Source organism: Pleurodeles waltl, chromosome 8 (assembly GCF_031143425.1).
Source record: "Pleurodeles waltl isolate 20211129_DDA chromosome 8, aPleWal1.hap1.20221129, whole genome shotgun sequence".
Classification (NCBI taxonomy): Eukaryota; Metazoa; Chordata; class Amphibia; order Caudata; family Salamandridae; genus Pleurodeles; species Pleurodeles waltl.
This window is the reverse complement of record NC_090447.1, coordinates 1,269,360,804-1,269,382,111: the sequence shown is the minus strand read 5'-3', so window position 1 is coordinate 1,269,382,111 and position 21,308 is coordinate 1,269,360,804. Positions and strand designations below refer to the sequence as shown.

At 43.2% G+C, this 21,308-nt stretch overlaps 1 protein-coding gene across 2 annotated transcripts in view; it reads left to right on the top strand.

Moving 5' to 3' along the window:
- The window catches only part of PAN3 (poly(A) specific ribonuclease subunit PAN3), a 620,383-nt gene that overhangs the window by 58,497 nt on the left and 540,578 nt on the right, over window positions 1-21,308 (top strand). For both annotated transcript variants that reach the window (XM_069202205.1, XM_069202206.1), the window contains exon 2: window positions 8,723-8,844. In XM_069202205.1, the coding sequence (XP_069058306.1) occupies window positions 8,723-8,844 (122 nt within the window). The remainder of the gene's footprint in view (window positions 1-8,722; window positions 8,845-21,308) is intronic.

Genomic DNA, 21,308 nt, shown 5'->3' with positions numbered 1-21,308 from the left:
TTTTCCACATAAATACGAAAATAAGTATAGTACAGCATAGTGGTCACATGGGCATATCTAATACATAAAATCTCCTATCAAATATTCCATAACTAATACATTAAATTTAATATCCACTTAAGGAGTCATGATTGACCACCCTCAGGCCCTTGTGGTGCTGACTGATTCAATTGACTTGACTTAATTGACTTGGACCCACGGCAAGACCTTACCAGTCTCTCCATAAATTCTCTAGTACAAGGCAGAATCACTTGCCCCGTCAAGACAGAGGGAGCATGGGCCAGCATAATAGCTGTACCCCCAAACAACCATGCCAGAGCTACCCAATACAGGAATTCCCCCTGGCACCCATTGGCCAATCGTGCCATACCTTGGTCCCTATACCAGCCCACAATCCCACGTATTCCCAGGGCTGTGTAATGGAGTACCCCGGCTGGCTATGGACAATCATGGTAGCAGCCGTCCCCAGCCTTACAGTAGGTACTGCAGTACCCCTACCACGGATTGAGCTCAGTGCTTAAACAGTCCAATTCCATCCTGAATTCGCCTACAGATATTCTTGATGCCAAGGTTGTCTACCTGTTTTTAGTGGCCAAACATGACTCCTCCTTCGCCATAGGCCTGGATGGTTTCTCGACCAACCAGGCTTCCCCCCAGAATCTGTTACTGAGGACTGCAGCTGATGCTGCACAGTGTTCAACCAGACTTCTTGTCCCCATGCTAAGCAATGAACCTCATCCCTGCTGAATGACAACTGTTTCACCTTCAAAAATTACCTGACCATCTTATTCGAGCCTGCCAAAGGCGGGCCCACCTAGAAACCACTCCCTGGGACGACCGGAGACCATGCAATGGTGGAGTGCTGTTGCTGCCTGTCTCTGACCTCCTGGGCAAACCAGCATATCCTATTCCAACAAAGACCTCCCTTTACATCCCAGTAGAATAGAAGGTCCGCTTTTCCGGCCTGTCTGTTAACCTGGTTCTGGGCAGAAGTTGGCTACGACTGCCACTGGCAACGTGATCAAGAATCAATGCACTGGTTGTAGCCATGTGACTTAAATATCAGGTTTGAAAGGAGATAAAATAAACATCAGTATACATATAAAAAAACAGTGTGAGTCAATTGCAGTTACATCATGTTAGGTAGCATGAGGCCCTTTTTCATTCAGGCCTTCAGGGTGAAGCTCTGTTCTCCCGGGAATGAGGGGATGACCCTCTCCCACACCTAACAGGGGGTGAACGTAGTGAGGGTTAACAATAATTGATTGTAGACCAGCTGTGTCTAGGCAGTGGATTATAGGGATCTAGCAGCCCTCGAGCCACCCATAAGTAACACTCCTGTGTGTTGGGCAGCCTATATGTTTAAACGACTTATGTGCACTTGTCCTCATGTGGTCAATACCAAGATTCCTACAAGATTTCACAGCTCTGGATGATTGTCAGCAACATAAGTAGTCTTTAGTAGAAGTGTGACATTTGAGCATGACTGACCCCTGTGGCCAACTGGGCACCCCTCCTAGATTCCTCAGCTGCACTGCTGCCATACAAGCAAATTTATAACACCGCAACCACTAAGGAACCCCACTGCATTGCAACCGTATTTGGCCAATATTTTAAAATCCCCCAACAGGACCTGATGCTTAACCAAGGGTTTTGCCGCTACACAGAAGTTTGAGAAGTGGTGTTCACCAACAAACACCTTCTTCCCCAGAGTCCGGCTATCCCCTATATATGCCTGTATTATATGTAAAAGGCACTTTTGTGTGCCTGTCCAGTACACCGACCTGAAGTGATCATGCATTCGATCAATCTGAGTCAGGAAGGTCGTCATAATAAATACACTAGGTTGGATTTTGAATGCTGGATCCTCTGCCTATTAAAGGAGGTCCTCAGTGAGCTGTTGGGACCGAAACTGATCCATGCCATAAGGATTCAGTCTCAAGATTTGAGCTTTAAATTGTATTAAGGTTGTTCCCTGAAATTGACTTAAGCTTTGTTGATCTACGCAGGAGCATATATTCTTAAGAACGGGGGCTCCTGCTACAGAGTCCTGGGGCCCTTGAAGGCTGTTGGGACCCCTACTTAAAGCCCCACCTCCTGTTTCAGCAGTTATGTTTCTAGTATTGACGGCTCTATGCTCCTGGAAATATTTAATGAACTTGCCTCAAGTTTGAGTTGCAGCCTTCCAGACCAAAAACTGCAATGAGACGTACCACTGCATAAGAAGGTGCTCCATAACAAAACTCTCAAAGTTGGACCCACACTTCGGCATTAACTGTCCTACAGTATGCACTGCGGTTTGAACAGTGGTGGAACGGTACGAGGATACATGGTATTATATAGCATTTCAAACAAAGCCACTTTCATTCATTCGAATGCTTTAGTTGATAATGTCAGGGGGTGTGAGGATGACCATGCTTAACAATAGCCAGGTCAGGCATGTGCAGTGAAAGCAGACCTTTCAGTAGCCCAGATCACATGTGGATGAAGTCTGTACACCTTTATAACACAGTGAGAAGCCTGGAGAGAAATTCACACAGCCTCTGACTAATTTTCAGAGCGCTCACTCATATCTCATCATGAATACTCACCCACAGCCGGAACTCATCCAGACGCGATGTGAAAAGAGTTGTATGCTGCACATCAAAAGTATAGAGGCACAACATGTGCGAAAAATAATACTCAAAATATAATTAAACATGGACTGTATCACAGCTATGGATTACTTCAAGGATTTCTGTAGTGTGTGTAGCTCAGATCTTGAAAGGAAGTGAAACAGCCTTGCCTTCCACAGAGGTGTGATCCGGGTGAGTGGAGGCCCTACCGAAAAACAGTTGAGCATGCCTGCTCGTTGATCTACAAAAGAAGAGATGTCATCAAACCTAAATTAAACACAAAATGAGCACACTCAAGGTGAGGGCATGCACCACTCAAAGGGAAACAATACAAGTAACAAACCCACATGCATGAGAGAAGTGCACACCCAGTGAGTGCAAGTATAGCCCAGAGCGCACAAAACCACCCTAAGCATGCCCTCTAGACACAGATGTCCACAACTAAGCTGGTTAAAAAAACGCTCCCACCCCTAGGGTAGACCGCTGCTCCCATGCCTCATTAGCCCCAAAGCACACGGACGGACTCTTCCCCCACCTCACCTCCAATCCCGCACGGCCACCTCCACCCAAAGGTCCCTGACACGGCAACAGGTGCCACCTCCAAAAAAGAAGGGGAAAACGTTCTTCTCCCTTCGCACCAGGAGCCCCAGGGAGGCAACCCCTCAGCAGGCCTATGGAGGGGTCCACAAACAGGAGAGGAAAAAGGAAGCACTCTGTTGCTCGAGCAGGCCAAAGAGCGTCGCCAGCGATTGTTGGGGGGGGGGGGAGGGTAGGAGAGTGGGTGCCCAGGCAGTGGTGAGTAACCATGGTGACCTTGCCTGCTACTTAACATGCCATGGCGCCCCTGACGACCGCCTGGGTGACCCTGCCACCGATGGGAGCAACCATTGGTTGCTCCCCGTGGGAGAGAGGGAAATTGAAAAGGTGGCTGTTGGGCATGGCCCCCGACCGGTCCGATCTGGCCCACACCTGTCTTCGGTGCCTGTGATCTGGCAGCTTAGCCCCTTGTCCACTACTCGAAAAATTGTAAATGGAGGGATTTAGCTGATGTATTTTATAAGTCTGGCGGTAGCCAAGACATGTTGATTTTATTAGACTAGCGTTTGCCACTCTGTAGTTATTGGTGGAAAAACAAGTTTTGGGACCTCCCCCCACCACCCTGCTTACCCCACTTTTTTAGTTTTTGTTGTTTTTTACACCATCTTAACTAATCTCCGTGAAACCAGTGAAAAGCAAAAGGTCTGCAAAGTTTCCTGGAGATTGATCAAACGGTGGCAAAGTTTTTCATGAGCAAAAATCTAAGGAATTTCTGTCTCTGGGAATCATAAATGTATCTACTTTTCTACCAGTGCATTTTCCATAGACTATGTACTTGGCCGTAACACAAAAACGGACAGTTGAACTTGAATGAAATTTGGGTGGGATATAGTTTATGATGTGTAGATTATCCTTTTTGGTAGTAGCAGTAAATATTTGTAAAGTTTAAAAGGCTCTAAAACTGAGTGATATATCAGGCCATAGTATTTTGAGTAATTTTGTACTTACCAATGACAAGGCAGTGTATGAATGGCAAAAGGCTGCCTTTACTAAAGGCTAAAGTAAAATGCAGCCATGTTGTTTTTAACATACTTTGTATGTGTTCTGAGTTAGGGACGTCGATAAAGGTAAGTAGTTGGTTTTATATTTTTCCCTACCTATTACCACTTTATTAAAGTAATAATAGGTCTGGAAAATCATTTAGTAGTTTCTATAGATTTAAAAAAAAATGTCACTGAGTACTGTGGTACCACCTAGGAAGTACTTTGAAAAAACTCCTACTCTTCTGCAATCTATACAACTCCACTTCATGCCACTTGGCTATACCCAACTCTACCACACTATACGCGATTCTGCTTTACATCACTCCCACTGTATGCCGCTCCACTGTACAACACTACACTGTCCTCCATTGCACTCTGTAACTCTCCACTTAACAACACTGCACTCGACGACAGTACACTCTAAAATTTGAAATACCTTTTTATTAAAAAAAAAATAAAACTATTGGAATTCAATGGAAAAAAAGAAGGCTCAAACTTAGTTATAGTTGGGTAAACTTTATTATTTCTATACAAACCAAACTTGAACTACAAAAACATAAATTCTACAGTTATAGTTAAATCTTAAATTCATAACTTACGCACCATCTTCAAATTACTATAACTTGCACACCTCTAGCCACACTACATTAACTATAACTTTCACATTCTCCCTTCACTGCTTATATCCTTTTACATTCCATCACATATACTATGTGAAATTATAGCTTTCATAACAAAACGTAAAACATATCAAATTTGATCATTTGTGAGAACACTCTGCATTGTAAGAGTTATGAGATATTTGTACGTAACATAAAAAATCAGTGGACTCGCCTGCTTCGCCTTTGGTGCTAGGAATCCATCATTGTATTTAGACATTCTCTCAAACAGTAATCCGATACTTGACACTATTGGGCGACCTGGTGATTTTGATCTTTCTGTACTTTTGGTTAAAAAAAATAAAAAAATATATATATATATGTGTGTATATATATATATATATATATATATATATATATATATATATATATATATATATATTGTAAGCACTATGGTGTTTTGAACAACCAGGTATCCCAATTCATCTTCACTTAAAATACCTCTTTCATTCATATGTAACTGATTTTCAAAGTTGTCTTTGGGTAAATCCATAAGATTCTTTGTATTCCTCATAACAGTTAAGGTCAAGCAGTTGTCTTTTTGCTTCTTTTATATATTGATCTCCTAACTGAGTGACAACAGAGCCCAGTCATCTATATCGATATATATATGTATTTAAAAAAAAAATCTTTTTAGTATCATTATTCTTTAATTCAGTTAAGGCCACTCTTTACATTTTCGTCAGGTTCTCTTTTCGCTTTGCATTGGGCCAGCTGATGTTTTCCAAATCTTTCATGACCCAATCAGTTATAGATAGTTCAAACTCCCCATAGGAAAGGCATTTTATGTTTTCTTAATAACAATGCTACTAAAATGCATTGTCTCCAGCCATTGGGCAGTGTTCAACATAGAACTAATATTACATTTGGACTTCCATTCTCAACAACTGGGATGATTCAAGCATGCAAGTGTATGAAAGATACTAGTACTGGAGAACCATCGTTACAGGTAAGTAATGTTTTTCGTATGGTTCAATGAACTAGCTATAAATTGTCCCCTGTCATGCACTGCTTATGACCTCACATATTACTTCACATGTGACATGGATGGATCCACATGCTTTTTGCTGGTGGTTGCCCCAGACAGTGTTTTGGCTGTTTTGCATTTATAAGTTCCTTCTTTTTTCCATTTTCCCTGGAAACTCATACACACCTATTTATTGTAACATTAACAGAGGACTGTAAAAAATAACTGTTTGTTCTTGCTATAAAGAGCAGGGGATTTTGGGACAACATCTTCCATAGTTTCCTTGGGAAGTATACTATTGCATAAGAATGCATGTTCCAAATAATCTACCCTGCGGTAAAACAAGAAGCTTTTAATAGTGTTCAAGTCCAAACCTTTTTTTGATAAGAGAGTAAATTTCCTGCAAACAAAGTAAATAAAAATCAGTATCATCAGTATGCACTAAGATGTTCTTTTGGAAGAGAGTTATGTTTTAAGGTGCTTTGAAATTCAAAAATACAATTTTAATTATTCTGTCCAAATGCCACATTTCGGGAAGGATACTGAATTAAACACTGTTATGTATCACTATATTATAAACCCAAGTTTCTTTTTGGTTTACATTTCGACTCTTTTCAGTAAGAAGTTCTAAATGAGGGCCTAATGTTATTTGTTTAAAATACTTCCTCATGAGTAGCAGCAGTTGGCTTTTGGCATCATGGAAATATCAGCAATGATTCTTTGTAACTTAACATTCAATTTTTAGTTTGAAACATTTTTGGAAATGCGATCAGCTAATACGTTTCTATAAGTAGACAGATTTTGCTTTTAAACACAAACTTTTTATTTTAGGTGAAAAAACATAATCTCATCAAAAATGTTTAAAAAAAAATCACACTGTTTTCCTTGGAATACCATTTACTCATTTAATCCTTAAACATTAGCTTGTCAGTTTTATCACATACCCTCATGTAAAATTACCTCTCATGGACAGACTCTGCTTTATATGTCCATGTTTACCAACAAATGCCAGGGATTGTCTTTATATTCCAAAGATGGCATTATTGTGCCAGAGGTGAGCATCACAATGTTGGGGTATCTACAATACGTTTGTGACTAACACTATTATGCCCGGACAGCCATTTTGCAAGGTTCATGTAGTGTATTGTCCAAGATACCAAATGTCAAGAATTTGTTGAGGTGTTCATTAGGCAAGGAGTGCCTCAATTAAGCTACAGATGGACCTAAAATTGTCTTTCATTTTACCAGCAATGTATAACATAATGTGTAGGATGTCCACAACAAGTTAAGGATAGCTATCATTGCTGTGCCTGGTAGGGCTACAGTTAAGTTAGGGTGGCCACATTGGATCAAGGTATGTCAAGAATGGCCCATTATGAATTAAGGCTGAATTAGGGAAAGTTGGCCCAAAATGGTTAGACGCATCTCCATTAAGTGAAAAGCAGTGTTATGCCAAGGATGGCCACTAATGCGCTATAGATGACTCCTAGAGAAGACACGCTGAGCTTCATATCGGTGAGATACTTTCTGGGTTGATGATGTACCAGTGACTGAAACTTATGCGGTATACATGGGTGACTCCTTCCTCCACCCCCAACGAGAGCAATAAAAGGTCAACAAATTCATTTTTAGAGGAAAAATCAAAATCATTAGTGAGATTATCCTATAGGCAGGGTACTGTGGGATGGCTAAGGTTTGAGTCAATTTAGGTATATGTAGACAGAGCTTTGTTCCTTATGCCTTCTAGTCTTCAGATGAGAAAGTATGTCAAGAGCATACCATGCTGCTAGTGGGTGAATGAATGCTGTTAAAGGGCATGTCAAAAGGCTGTAAAAAGGAGTTACTATGAGCCGTCTCTATACACCTTGGCCGCAAATAATGCCAAAAAATTTGATAATATTCACTGAATTCTAGCTTAAAAATCTTGTACAAAAGTGTCTAATAAGTATGAACGTTGTATGGTAGTATATTCTCATTAGAGAAATGTTATTTCATGCAGGGACAACTTCCTTGTTCTTGTTTCTTCCTCTCTGTTTATTGGATTTTAGATCATTGATGTCTGGTGTTGGTTCATACGATCTGGATTCATGTATTGAAAGATGTGGCTATCTTGAAAATCTGGCATTGATTTGTCTTCCAAGGGCACATTTATTACGCCTATTTTACTGCATTGTCTAGTTGTTGTTTTTTTTGGGGAGGGGGGTGTGTGTGGGAGGTGGGGGGTGGGGGGGATGGAATATTTGGAAAAGTGCTATCAAATGTAAAATAGATGTTATGTTTTCCGGGGACCACGGTCTACCTGTATTGGTCTTCAGTGTGTAAATTGTTTGGGCTTAGTGTATTAATCTCACATGAAATTCTGTTCCTTTTTGTATTCTAAAGTTGTGTTTGGATAATGGTCCATTAACCATGGTTTGTGTGTTACTTATGCCCTCTATTCAGTGTCTTATTTCTTATTCTTGATGAGCATATGCTGGTCCTTGGTGTTGACATCGCCTCCCCCATCCCACACACAGTCTGATTTTGTTTTCAGATTGTGCGATTTGCAAAACACTAATAGATCAAATATGTTGGGGCATTATCTTAGCCTGTGCCTTTTTAGACAAAGTAGTACTACATATTCAGGTAAGACAGTGCCTATATGAGTGAATTGCATTGTAGTCAACTAAATCATTCTGGGTACTAAGGTTGAGTATTTTAGATTGTAATAGCTGTTCCTTAGAATTTGAAACTTTTCTATGGTTCTTGTGTGCATCTACGTTGCATAATCCTATATTTAGCATTTTATTTTTATGCACAATTATTGTACAAAGAATAGTGTATATATAAGCTTATACTATTATTTTGATTGTGAGCTATTCAATAGTATTGTAAATATTGTGAATCAAATTTGTCTTTCAGTTGCTGGGATGGATGGTAGTAGTTTATCAGATGCTAGTCTCACGGATTCCTACTTTAGCACCAGTTTTATTGGAGTCAATGGATTTGGAAGCCCTGCAGAAGCAAAGTATCCAATAATGCAGGTAATGAGATTTTATATTTTTTATATTTCGTAAATTACATATGCCAAGAATTAATTTTTTTGAAGCCATAATAGGTGTAGGTCTTTGTAGTCTGCAATGCAGACAGCAGCAACAAAGTTCAAAAACTGTCTCAGAGCATACAGATTCAGCTGTGCCCTAAAGGACTTAAGCTTGGGTCGTCTGCATGTGAAGCACCCTTTTTAGCTTACAAGATTTCAGGATTCTCATAGTCTTGAAATTTCAGTTTGGTCAAAGTCTTTAGGATATTAGTTGTTACTCAGAATAGGGGTGGTGACTGGTTTACATGACTTCCAGAAATCGAGTGTGGTGGTGGAAGGGGTGCAACCAAGTGAAGTAGATTGGGAGGCCAGTTTTAAGGACAGTGAATGAACGAAGCAAGATTGTTTGTTTGAGAGTTGAGGGTTTGCATAGACACGTGTTTGTTGCCTTTACGTGAGCTTTGGTAAAGTAGTTGTAAGGTGTAATTTTTGTTGAAGAGTTAAAGATGGACTAATTTAGTGTTAATGGCATGTTCTCATTTCCTTTGACTGGTAACTATTTTGACTTTCGTTGTTTACACTCTGTCCATTTTGTCCACTTGGCATTCTAGAATGCTGGTATGCTTGGCATTGCAAAAGTTCCATTTGGTGTTCACAGTTGCTTCAACCTTTGTAGGATGAAATTCATGGGTGATACAGGCCAAATTGTGGAATTCCATATTAACACAGGCACCCAAAATAAACATAAATTGCTTAATTGTTTCATAGCCTTAGTGTTACAAAGTAATTTTTCTCAAATTAAAATATCAATATTTTTGGTGTCCCTGCTTGGAATTGTCATCTTGCCCCAATAGAGCTTCACTGCCCCTCAACTGATTGATACCTTTTTCACTGCATGTATTTTCCATGAACTGCTCACACTATGGCTTCCTTCACCCTCCTTGCCCATTGGCGTCTGGGCACTTCAAAGCCCTGTAACGTCCCATGTTCACCTCCATACCCCGTCATGCCTTTTGAACCTCTTTTTCCTGTGGTTGTCCCTCTTCTGCCCTAAGATGCACTGTTTGCCACTCAGTCTTACATGGCCCCCCTGGTCCTCTCCAACACCCATGGTTCCCTCCGTGCCTCGCCATCCTTCAGTGTGTTTGACTCTAGGCTGGCCTGACCTTTGCCCTGTTTTTTTCCTCCTGGGCTGAAATAGCCTTTGCGCACCACGTGTTTCCCTCTGGGGTGACCTTGCCTTCCCCATTTGTGTTTCCTCCGAGGCTGGCCTGGCTTCACCCCATGTGTTTCACCCCTTACCTGGCCTTCAATTCCTTGTATTTCCCCCTGAACTGGCCTGTCCTCCTTGCTGTGAGTTTTAGCCATGGGCCGGCTTGTCCTTTGCCCCGTAATTACGTCAGGACTGGCCTGCCGTTCGTCCCATGTGTTCCCCTGGGTTGCTTCTTTGAAGACACGCTTGTTGTGTAATGGTTCAATAGATTCCACATCGTATTTACTAAAATTGTAATCATAGAATATACTCACATGAAGAAAGTTACTAAGCATTACAATCCCATCAAAGTATGTAACATACCCTATAGTGTTAGGAATGCTTTGGAAAAAGTTAATTTGATGACATACTTAGACAAGGAATCATTAAATAAAACAAGTCGATGCCACGCTATGTCTTTTAGTTCACACGAAGTCTGTATGTGCCGACCATAGGAATCTGAATGATGCAATTAGGGTTGAAAATGTTCATCTTCCCATCTTGGTAAGGTGATCATACCAGTGGTACACAAGACTGGATCTTAGAGCTGTACATCAAAAGGTGGTATTTGATCTTGCCTTTGGTACCCATGATGGTACATTGTAATTCTGCCAAATGACATTTGTCACCTCAGTATTTCAGGAGGTCGTCTTGAATGTTTAGAGAAGTTGAAAGTGTCATAGTCTTCCCGGGTGGTATACTGGCAATGAAGTACAGCATATGAAGCACTACAAAAAGCGTAGAAAAAATTGTGCAACAGTGATGTGACATTGGGATCAATGTTTTTTCAGAGTTGAGTAGAATGAAATATTTTGGTACTATAATTTTGTGATGTATAGACGATTCCAGGTGTGAAGCAGGACTCTGATTGATAATATTGTCAACACGCATTCTCTAAAGACAAAGGTCAGTTTCATGGTTTTATTGGATTGTGGGGATTTTATTTAAAGTTCTTGAAATATGTTGCTAGTATCACTGAAGAACTCAGGAGGGCCAAATAGAACTTTTGAGTTTGAATCAAATGATGCATGCCTAGTTGCATTTTACAGTGTAACGGAAGCTGCATTAGAAACACAAACTCTGCAGCCATTTTTGGAAGGAGAATTTCATTTTGTCACAGTGAATGCTTGCAAGTAGGGTTCTCTTGAGTCAGTGTGATAATCAGGATGATTCGATTTCATCTTGATCAAGAAAATTGAGACTGGTTGAATGGAAGTACTTGTGATACAAAAAGAAATGTTGATTTGTGTGAGGCATAAGGAAATTCAGAGTTATCACGAGGATGACTATACACTTTGAGGACAGACTGACTGTCCATCTTAGAAAAGTCGTAGACATATCTTCTCAAGAAGAAAGCATGTAGACTATCTCTTGATCATATGTTCTAGAGGAAAATGACAAGGAGGAGTCCGAGTACTTAATGATTTGGTATTTAGTTAGTGGGAAAACAATGAGGCCACCAAACAGATGGCCACCAAGCTGAGGATCAAATGGAAGTTGGGGGATCGAAGGTGAAAGTTTTGGCATAGTTTGATTCTGTTTTAAGGTCTTTTCTTACATCCATTGTGCCACTGAAAGCATTTGGAGATGGTTTCTGCTACAGGAGTTTGAGTATCATCTGCTTTGTATTGTGAAGATGATTACTTACTTTCCGATCAGAAGGCTTCCAACTGAAGGCAAGCCTTGTAGCGCTGATGAGAAGAGGGTGACCCCAGATTATTTCTAGCTGAGACCGATTTTAATGTGTGAGCTGGGAAAGCATTAAGCCCCTTAACCGAATCAGTATTTGTCGGTTTCTTAAGAAAAGGATTTGAAATACACTTAAGCATACAGGCTTGTGTTTTTTCATAAGTGTACTTTTTTGATGAGCATGGAGTATTAATCCGCATAAAAGCGTAGTTTAAGACTGCTTCTGCAAACTAATGATATTGCATAGCCAATTATTGTGTTTACACCACTTAGTTACTGATGGGATAAATCAACAGGTGCAAGCACGTATGTGATTTATTTTATTTTTTTCCCAAATTTATAAAACCTTTTTTTGTTTCTCAATGGGCCGGGGAGAAGAATAATTAGAACATGCAACAAAGTTATTTTTGATAATTTTCAGATTCGCTACTGGAATATCAATTCGTCATGCTGAACGCATTTGTTTTTGAAAGCTTAAGCACATAGATTGTTAAACTTGTACTGGTTTAATAAGATATGCATTCTGTGATTGCACAATAGGAATTTCAAATATTGTGTAACGTTCGAATTTACAATTTTTGTACAGCATCACAATTGTGAAGCCTTTTGTGGATATAATTTGTTGTGATAAAGTAATATGGTAAATTCTGCCGCACATGGCGTTAGCAATAGTACTCTCTCTATATAATGGTCTCAATTAATCCATGTAAGTGGATACATGTTAAAAACACATTAACCTTAAGTCAATCCAAAATAGGGGCTTTTTGGGTCTTCCCTTCGAATCTTGTATTTTGCTTTGGCATAGAGTTTTGCTAAAGTCAGTGTTTTCCTGTAGACATTGGTTGAAAAGCTGACAGTGAGCGGCTGAGCGAAGGTGTTTTTTTATTTATAAATTTTTTTGATCATTAAACTAAAATGTTTTGCGGTCCTTAAGTGGTACGTGCGTAAGGACATCAGTTTGTCCTATAGCTTAAAAGTAAGCATGCTTTCTTCCTTTAGTTTCTCTATGGAAGAGTACTGGTACTATGACATCATTTCATCATTCCATTGTGATGATATACTGAAGCAAGAGTCACAAGCTTCTTGTCTATTGTTTCTGTGTGCAGATGGCATTACTTTTATCTTGAAATGTGACTTAGACGATATTTTTGTAGTGAGATAATTGTAGTTTTATGAAACAAAATGGTTATTTTATTTGATACAAATGTGTGCTTCTGGGAGCTGTGAAAGATGCTTGAATTAAGATCACTGGGTTCAGTTAAGTATATGTTTTGTTCTTCAGATGTACTTTATTTGCCTTTAAATATGTATAGCGGAATCATGTAGGCAGCTGATATTTACTTAGAAACAGAAGCCTTTTATTGAGGCATCGGCTTCTTGAAATGTTTCTTTGCTTAATGTTCAGTTACTGATGAATAGTATGGTAGCAGAAGGACGTACATTGAGCATGGACAGTGCACATTACTTGCTGAAATGTTTTGAAGTTTCTGTTCCTTTGTGTGGCTGCAGCTAGACGCACTTAGTGCACAGTGCAGATAAGATAAAAATTGAGAAAGGATACTATTAAGTGAAGTGACCCTTAAGTACGACCTTAAGCAGTCAGCTTTTGCAGTGTTCACTGTTATTCGTTCTGGTTTAGCTTTAATTGGTCATGATGCATCTTCTTACAAAGCCCACTTTACCATGTAAAATACATGATTATTGAAACTCTCGGAGCTGAAGGTAATGTATAGTGATCACTGCTCAGTGTTTGGAAGTAGTGTCTAAGTGCAGTAGTCCTCTTAATTACAAATGCAGACACATTATTTATTTGAAGGACTACATTATTCCAGTTTACTAAAATCTAAACTACTCTGCCTTTCATGGCAGATATCCCTGGGCGTCATTATGCGTTCCTTAGTGTATGAGTGTACACATTGTAATATATGTGAAAAAAACCTGATGTAGTGACGCCGGTATTCTTAGTAAAACCAGCAAAACAGTGACCAGTATGAAATAGCCTAGGAATCTCATTCTGCCGTCACATTCTGTTTTTATCAGTTGTATGGATGTGATCGAAAAGGGGACGTTATAATAAGCATTGGCAATGCCAATAGATCTGGCTTTAAAGGAATGTGATATGGTAATGTGAAGCACTTCAAGTAGATAGCACGCTAATGGAATGCATTTGTGTGGAAGCAAAACACTATAGAACAATACTAGTGTAGGTTTAAAGGTCAAGAGACAATTGCACTGCCAAGCCAGACTTAAAAACCATGTAGGTTAATGACTGTCCTCCTTCCGTATATGACTGCTGCCAGAGAAAAAAAAAACGTAAATTATCTTATCTAAGACGTCTTCATAGCATTACAATGTTCTGCCCAATCAAAAAAATATGTACTCCTGTCTCCAACACGGGGGCCTAGCCAAGGTCCCTCTCTGGTGAAGCTCACATAATTGTTTGGCGACAGCTGCACTGTCAAATCAGACTATAAAAATGCTTTAGGACTAAAAGTTGCGACTGGGAGTAAAATAGCGATAGAGCTGCCACAGAGGTAGAAGTCATTTAAATAAGGTCCTGGATGTACATAAACAAGGCTTGCATGTTAAAAAAAAAAAAAAAAAAAAAAAAAAAGCGTGCAGCAAATGATGACTTCAAATACTGACGTGAGATCTAGTTCTGTATGAATGTTTATGCAACATCCAGAACAAGCGGAGTAGTCAACTGACCATCAAAGGTGTAGCTAGCTGTTTTGTTGGTCACAGTCTTCAAAAGTGCAGTCAGTTTCAAAATGAATTTGGCATACCTGATTTTGGTGAACACCATTTAGTGCCTTTTGCTTGTTTCCAGGAGCAAGATACTAAGTTCTGGCATTTGGTGCTGCAGGACTCTGTGATGGCCATCTTGCCTTATCTGTTTTAAGTACATTATTTTTAGTTCAGTATTTTGTTCAGCGTTTGTTGGATATGTGTCAGCATGTTTTTAAGTACCAAGTTTAAAATCTCATTCATCCTGCAGGAATGTGTGAGAAAAGGCGCCTGTGCCACAGCAGGGAGGAGTTTATGCATGGTACCCTGTGGACTTAGTGGGTAAAACCTATACAACGAAGAGGAAGTTAATGTGTTACGAGCAGGTGCTGAAGCCCAGCTCGCCACCTAATTCTGTTGGCCCTCGGCCATCTCATCTGCTGGATCTGCAGTCTTCCAGGCCCTCTGTCCTGTGGTGGATTCTTCTTCCTCTTCCTGCTTCTGCACCACTCTCTTCTCGAGCCTCTTCCTGCTCTCTTTTTCTGCCCTTTTTGCTGCTCTTTTCCACCCTTTTTGCTGCTCTTTCCCACCCTTTTTGCTGCCCCTGCTCTTTTATTTTACCTTATTGCTGCTCCTGCTCTTTTCCACCCTCTTCGCTGCTCCTGCTCTGTTTCCAGCACTTTTTTGCTGCTGCTGCCACACTTTTCTTGTCCGTTTTTCTTACTCTCTCTCCTCTTCTTGCTTTTGTTTTGTTCTCACCTTAGTCCTTCATTCTTTTTTGCACTCCTTTGTCTTTCTGTCCTCTTTAGACCCTTTTAGTTCACTGTTGTTGCTGCTCCTTTTTGCCCTATTCCTGCTCCCCCCCCCAATCTCTTCCTCCTTCCTTCCTTTTTGCCAGCTTGCCTGTCATCTCCTAGTGTCCCTCCCTCCGCTCAGGACATACTTAATGGTGATTGCAGTGCAGCTGCACCAAAGGGGCGCCATTGGCAAGTCTGTCTGTCCCTGTTTGCGCCTGGACCGCACCCAGCAGCAGAAGCCCTGATCCACCTGCTGCCCATAGCTACACTTCTCCCGCCCCCTTTACCCCGCCATGAATACTGCCACTTTGCCACACCACATTTCATGGTAGGACCTTTCACCTGCACCCTCTGCCACTTCACCTCCCACAACATGCACGCGCACCCCTCTCAGCAACACCCAACCCACTTGACTCACAACACCAGCTATCCGTCACCAGCTCGCATGCACCCTCCTCAACATTTACTCACTCAGCAAACGCGCCATGAGGTCTCTGATCTTATCAACACTCGCCATCCTACTTTTCCTAACGGGGACCTGGTTCAACCCTGCTTCAGACCCTACCATTGCAAACACCATACCAGCAGGATACAGAATCATCCACTGCATCAGCAAGACAGGTGAAGGAAGCATCATCATCCTCAGAGACTCCATCATATGCACCATCACCGCGGACGAAGCAGTCCCAGCAATGGGACACCTCAACTTCACTTTGCAAATGGGTCAGAAATCCACCATTAGGGAAACCCTTGTATACTGTCCACTGGGACTTCGAACCACCTTCTGCAACCCCATCACCGATTTCACCCCTCCACTCCATTGTCTTGAAGGGTTACATTTTCCTGGGTTACCTCAACTTCCACCTCAACGACTTAACCAAACCTAACTCTGCCAACTTCCTTGACAGCCTGAACAGCATTGGCCTCACCCAACTCATACATGACCCGACACACATTGCAGGACATGCGCTCGACCCCATATACACCCAGACTACCTCATCAAATACAGCCACACCGCCAAACTCACATGGACCAGCCACTCAATCATCCACTTCATCATCACTAATTCATTCCCTTTACCTACTCTGCACACAACCCCTCACCCCTACCCCTTTGCCAACACAGCCAATCGCAACAAGGCCTCAGAGACCGAATGGACCAACACCCTTGCCCCACAACCTCCCCAAACACCACAAAAACGTGAACCAGGATGCAGAAGCTTCAACACCTGGATCACTGACTGCACTGACATCCGTCGCCCCATCAAGAACAAGAAACACAAAAGATACACCAAGTAAGCCAGCTGGTACACCAAGGACCTCAGGACAATTATGCACCACTGCAGGCGTCTCAAGAGAAGGCGGTGCACCCCTAAAGACTCAGCTGACAGAATCGCCTGCAAATCGGCACTCAACCAGTACCACCACCAACTACATGAGACAAAAAATTCCCTTGCAGCGCGCATCAAAGCTAACCCCAATGACAGTAAGGAACTTTTCTACATAGTCAAGGAATTCACCAACCCCGGAACGGTGACAAGCAATATCTCTCCCTCTCAGGACATTTGCAACAGACTCCCAGATGTCTTCCATGCCAGAATGCCTCAAGCATGAAGAATTTTTCAGTGGCCATACCTCCATACACACAACCACTCTACAACGAAGCACCTCACCACTCAGGACACTATCATAACATCCATCCACTCAGGCCAAATCTGCCACCATACCCCTATCACATTTTCAACCTAGGAGCGTCCAGGATTGGCCTCAAACTTTCCACCCCAGTCAACATCTCACTGAATTTTGCCACCTTCCCAGAAGACTGGAAGCACACAGAAATCAGACCCCTGCTGAAGAAACCTTCAGTGGACCCCAGCAACTACAGACCCATCTCCCTGCTCCTGCTCATGGCCAAAGTCATCAAAAAAGCCATCAACCAACAAATTAATATCTATCTACCTGGAACAAAATTACCTCCTGATGACCAATCCCGAGTCGACAGCGACCACAGCACTGAGACAGCCCTGATCGTGGCCACAAATTACATCTGGGCCCTACTTGACAAAGGAGAGACAGCTGCCCTTATCCTTTTAAATCTCTGTTGGCTTTGACACCATTTCCCACCACACGCTTGTTGCCACGCTTCACACCATGGGCATCCAAGAAGCCGCCTGCTGATGGGTCCCTTCCTGCCTCTCTGACAGAACACAAGTCCACCTTCCACCCTTCACTTTCAAACATAGACCAATCATCTGCTGAGTTCCTCAAGGCCCATCACTCAACCCCACTCTTTTCACCATCTGCGTGACTCCCCCGCCCCCTGCCAACATGGTCAGATCCCACAGACTCAGCATTATGTCCTATGCCAACAGCAAGCAACTCATCCTCTCCCTCCCTCAAAACTCCACAGAAACAACTTCCCCCAATGCATGACCAGCGTCGTCAATTGGATGAGGAATAACTGCCCCAAGTTTCACAAAACAAGACAAAAGTTTTGCTCTTTGACGGTGACGCCTTCTGGTGTTCCACAGAACTAGGTCCCACTTCAACTCAAGCTGGGCACGCCAGCAATCTAAGTATCATCCTGGACAGCAAACTCACCATGAGGTAACAAGTCAACGCAATGTCATCCTCCTGTGCATGTTACATAAGATTTTCAAAATGTGAGATGCACCGTCACCAGTCGACTGGACTACGGAAACATCCTCTTCGTGGGAATCGAAGACCACCTAGTTCAGAGACTACAGACCAACTAGAACACCGCAGCAAGACTAAGCCTGGATCTTCCTTGTCACACCCGCATCACCCCTATCAGAACAATTTCCACTAGCTTCCGGTTCAGGCTCCTCACCCACACGTTCAAGGCCCTGCACAACTCTGGTTCAGCCTAGATAAACCACTGCCTGAGATTTCACAAACCCTCAAGACACATCTGGTCCGCCTCCCTCACACTGGCCCATACCACCTGCATGCAACTCAACTGACCAGGAGGACGCTCATCGTACCTCACAGGCAAAGCATGGAATGGCCTCCCCCTGCACCTCAGGTTCTTCCCTACTCTATGGGAGTTCTGTAGGGTGTATAAAAACCTGGTTCTTCAACTGAGACCATCAACCCTGCCAGTGCCTGAATACCCTCACAGGTGACAAGTTGTGCTCTACAAGTCGACAGACTGATTGATAGATTTAATTAAGATAGATTGTATTGACTAAATTTCATGCCGGGAAGGGCTTATATCAGTGGCTCTATTAGTTCGGCTTGATCAGGGTACCTCAGTAAACCTAGAATTTCAAGGCAACTTGGGTGTTAATATTCCGCTGCTGAGGGGAAGGTTGGCTGATTAGTTGTATTGGGGATGATGGGCATAGATTTGTGTCTCAATATTAAAAGCAGGCCTCAGCATATATCATTGGATAAACCATTCTGAGCAGGGATTTAGAATACTACCTCAGTAAGTGATTGAGTTGAGCGCACATTGTTGACCCAAGGGTAGGTCGCTCCCCCTGCCGCTGCAGCTCCTCCAGGTTCCTGAGTTCCTGAGACCCACCTCACAGTAAGTACCCCCCACCTCCCAGCCCCTTGCTCTGCCCTGCGCTACTCACCCTCTCTCCTGCTCCTGCTTCTTTTCTTCTTTTCTTCTTCTCTGTTCTTCTGTTCTTCCTCCTCGCTCCTCGTCTGTAATCTTCTTCTGTACTCTTCTTTCCCCCGTCTTCACTCTACTTCTCTTCTTCCTCATCTTCTTCTGTGGTCTTCTGCCCTCTGTTCTTCGTTTTCTGTATCTTCTTCTGTATCTTCTTCTGTATCTTCTTCTGTGTCCTTCTGTGTTCTTCCGGTCTTCCTTTCTTCTCTCCTTCCGGTCTTCTGATCTTCCTTTCTTCTCTCCTTCCGTTCTTCTGTTCTTCTGTTCTTCTGACTTTGGCTCTTCTGCCTCCTCCGTCCTTTTCTCCCCGCGCCTGCCCTCCTGCTCCTGCCTCATCCCCCTCCCCCACTCGCATCCCCCTCTCTATCTCCCCTATCTAACCCGTTCACTATCTACCTCCCCCACTCCTCCTATCTACCTATCTCTCTATCCCAATATCTAACTCCCTCACTCTCCACCTCCTCCTATCTTCCTATCTCTCTATCTATTTCCCTATCTATTGATTTCCCTATCTATTTTCTCTATCTATTTCTCTATCTCTCCCCCCCTCCCTCGCCCCCTCTATTACCTATCTACCTATCCTCTCACTCTACCTCTCACCCTCACCCACCTCTACAACCCCCCTCCCCTATCTTCTCAACCCTACTCCTATCTTTCTCCCCTGTCTCCTAAACCTCCTAACACTCACCCCCCTCCACCCTTAAACCCCCCTCCCCCAGCTCTTCTCACTCTACCTGTCCCCCCCTCCCTCGTGCTTTCCCGCCGCGACCTCCTGCACGCCCTCGCCCCCCAGCTCCCATTCGCCCCCACCTGACCCCTCCCCCCCCCCTCCTACCTCATATGGTGGCCGCTGCGCGACAGTGGTAGCGACCCTTGACCCAAGGGTAGGTCGCTCCCCCTGCCGCTCCTCCAGGTTCCTGAGTTCCTGAGACCCACCTCACAGTAAGTACCCCCCACCTCCCAGCCCCTCGCTCTGCCCTGCGCTACTCACCCTCTCTCCTGCTCCTGCTTCTTTTCTTCTTTTCTTCTTCTCTGTTCTTCTGTTCTTCCTCCTCGCTCCTCGTCTGTAATCTTCTTCTGTACTCTTCTTTCCCCCGTCTTCACTCTACTTCTCTTCTTCCTCATCTTCTTCTGTGGTCTTCTGCCCTCTGTTCTTCGTTTTCTGTATCTTCTTCTGTATCTTCTTCTGTATCTTCTTCTGTATCTTCTTCTGTATCTTCTTCTGTATCTTCTTCTGTATCTTCTTCTGTATCTTCTTCTGTATCTTCTTCTGTATCTTCTTCTGTATCTTCTTCTGTATCTTCTTCTGTATCTTCTTCTGTGTTCTTCTTCTGTGTTCTTCCGGTCTTCCTTTCTTCTGTTCTTCTTGTCTTCCTTTCTTCTGTTCTTCTTGTCTTCCTTTCTTCTGTTCTTCTTGTCTTCCTTTCTTCTGTTCTTCTTGTCTTCTGTTCTTCTTGTCTTCTGTTCTTCTTGTCTTCTGTTCTTCTTGTCTTCTGTTCTTCTTGTCTTCTGTTCTTCTTGTCTTCTGTTCTTCTTGTCTTCTGTTCTTCTTGTCTTCTGTTCTTCTTGTCTTCTTGTCTTCTGTTCTTCTTGTCTTCTGACTTCGGCTCTTCTGCCTCCTCCGTCCTCTTCTCCCCGCGCCTGCCCTCCTGCTCCTGCCTCATCCCCCTCCCCCACTCGCATCCCCCTCTCTATCTCCCCTATCTAACCCGTTCACTATCTACCTCCCCCACTCCTCCTATCTACCTATCTCTCTATCTCCCTATCCCAATATCTAACTCCCTCACTCTCCACCTCCTCCTATCTTCCTATCTATCTATTTCCCTATCTATCGATTTCCCTATCTATTTTCTCTATCTATTTCTCTATCTCTCCCCCCCTTCCCCCCTCTATTACCTATCTTCCTATCCTCTCACTCTACCTCTCACCCACCTCTACAACCCCCCTCCCCTATCTTCTCAACCCTACTCCTATCTTTCTCCCCTATCTCCTAAACCTCCTAACACTCGCCCCCCTCCACCCTTAAACCCCCCTCCCCCAGCTCTTCTCACTCGACCTGTCCCCCCCTCCCTCGTGCTTTCCCGCCGCGACCTCCTGCACGCCCCCGCCCCCCAGCTCCCATTCGCCCCCACCTGACGCCTCCCCCCCCCTCCTACCTCATATGGCGGCCGCTGCGCGACTGTGCAGCGGGCGCGCCAGAGGCAAGCCCGTCTGCGCCTGTCCCGCGCCCAGCGCCACGACCCCTGGTCCCCAGCTCTCCCAAGCCCCGCTGACCCGCTACGATCCCAACCCCCTCCACGCCCTCAACCCAGGACGCTCCAACACTTGCTTCCAAGCCCACCCCAAACGCACCCATGGACC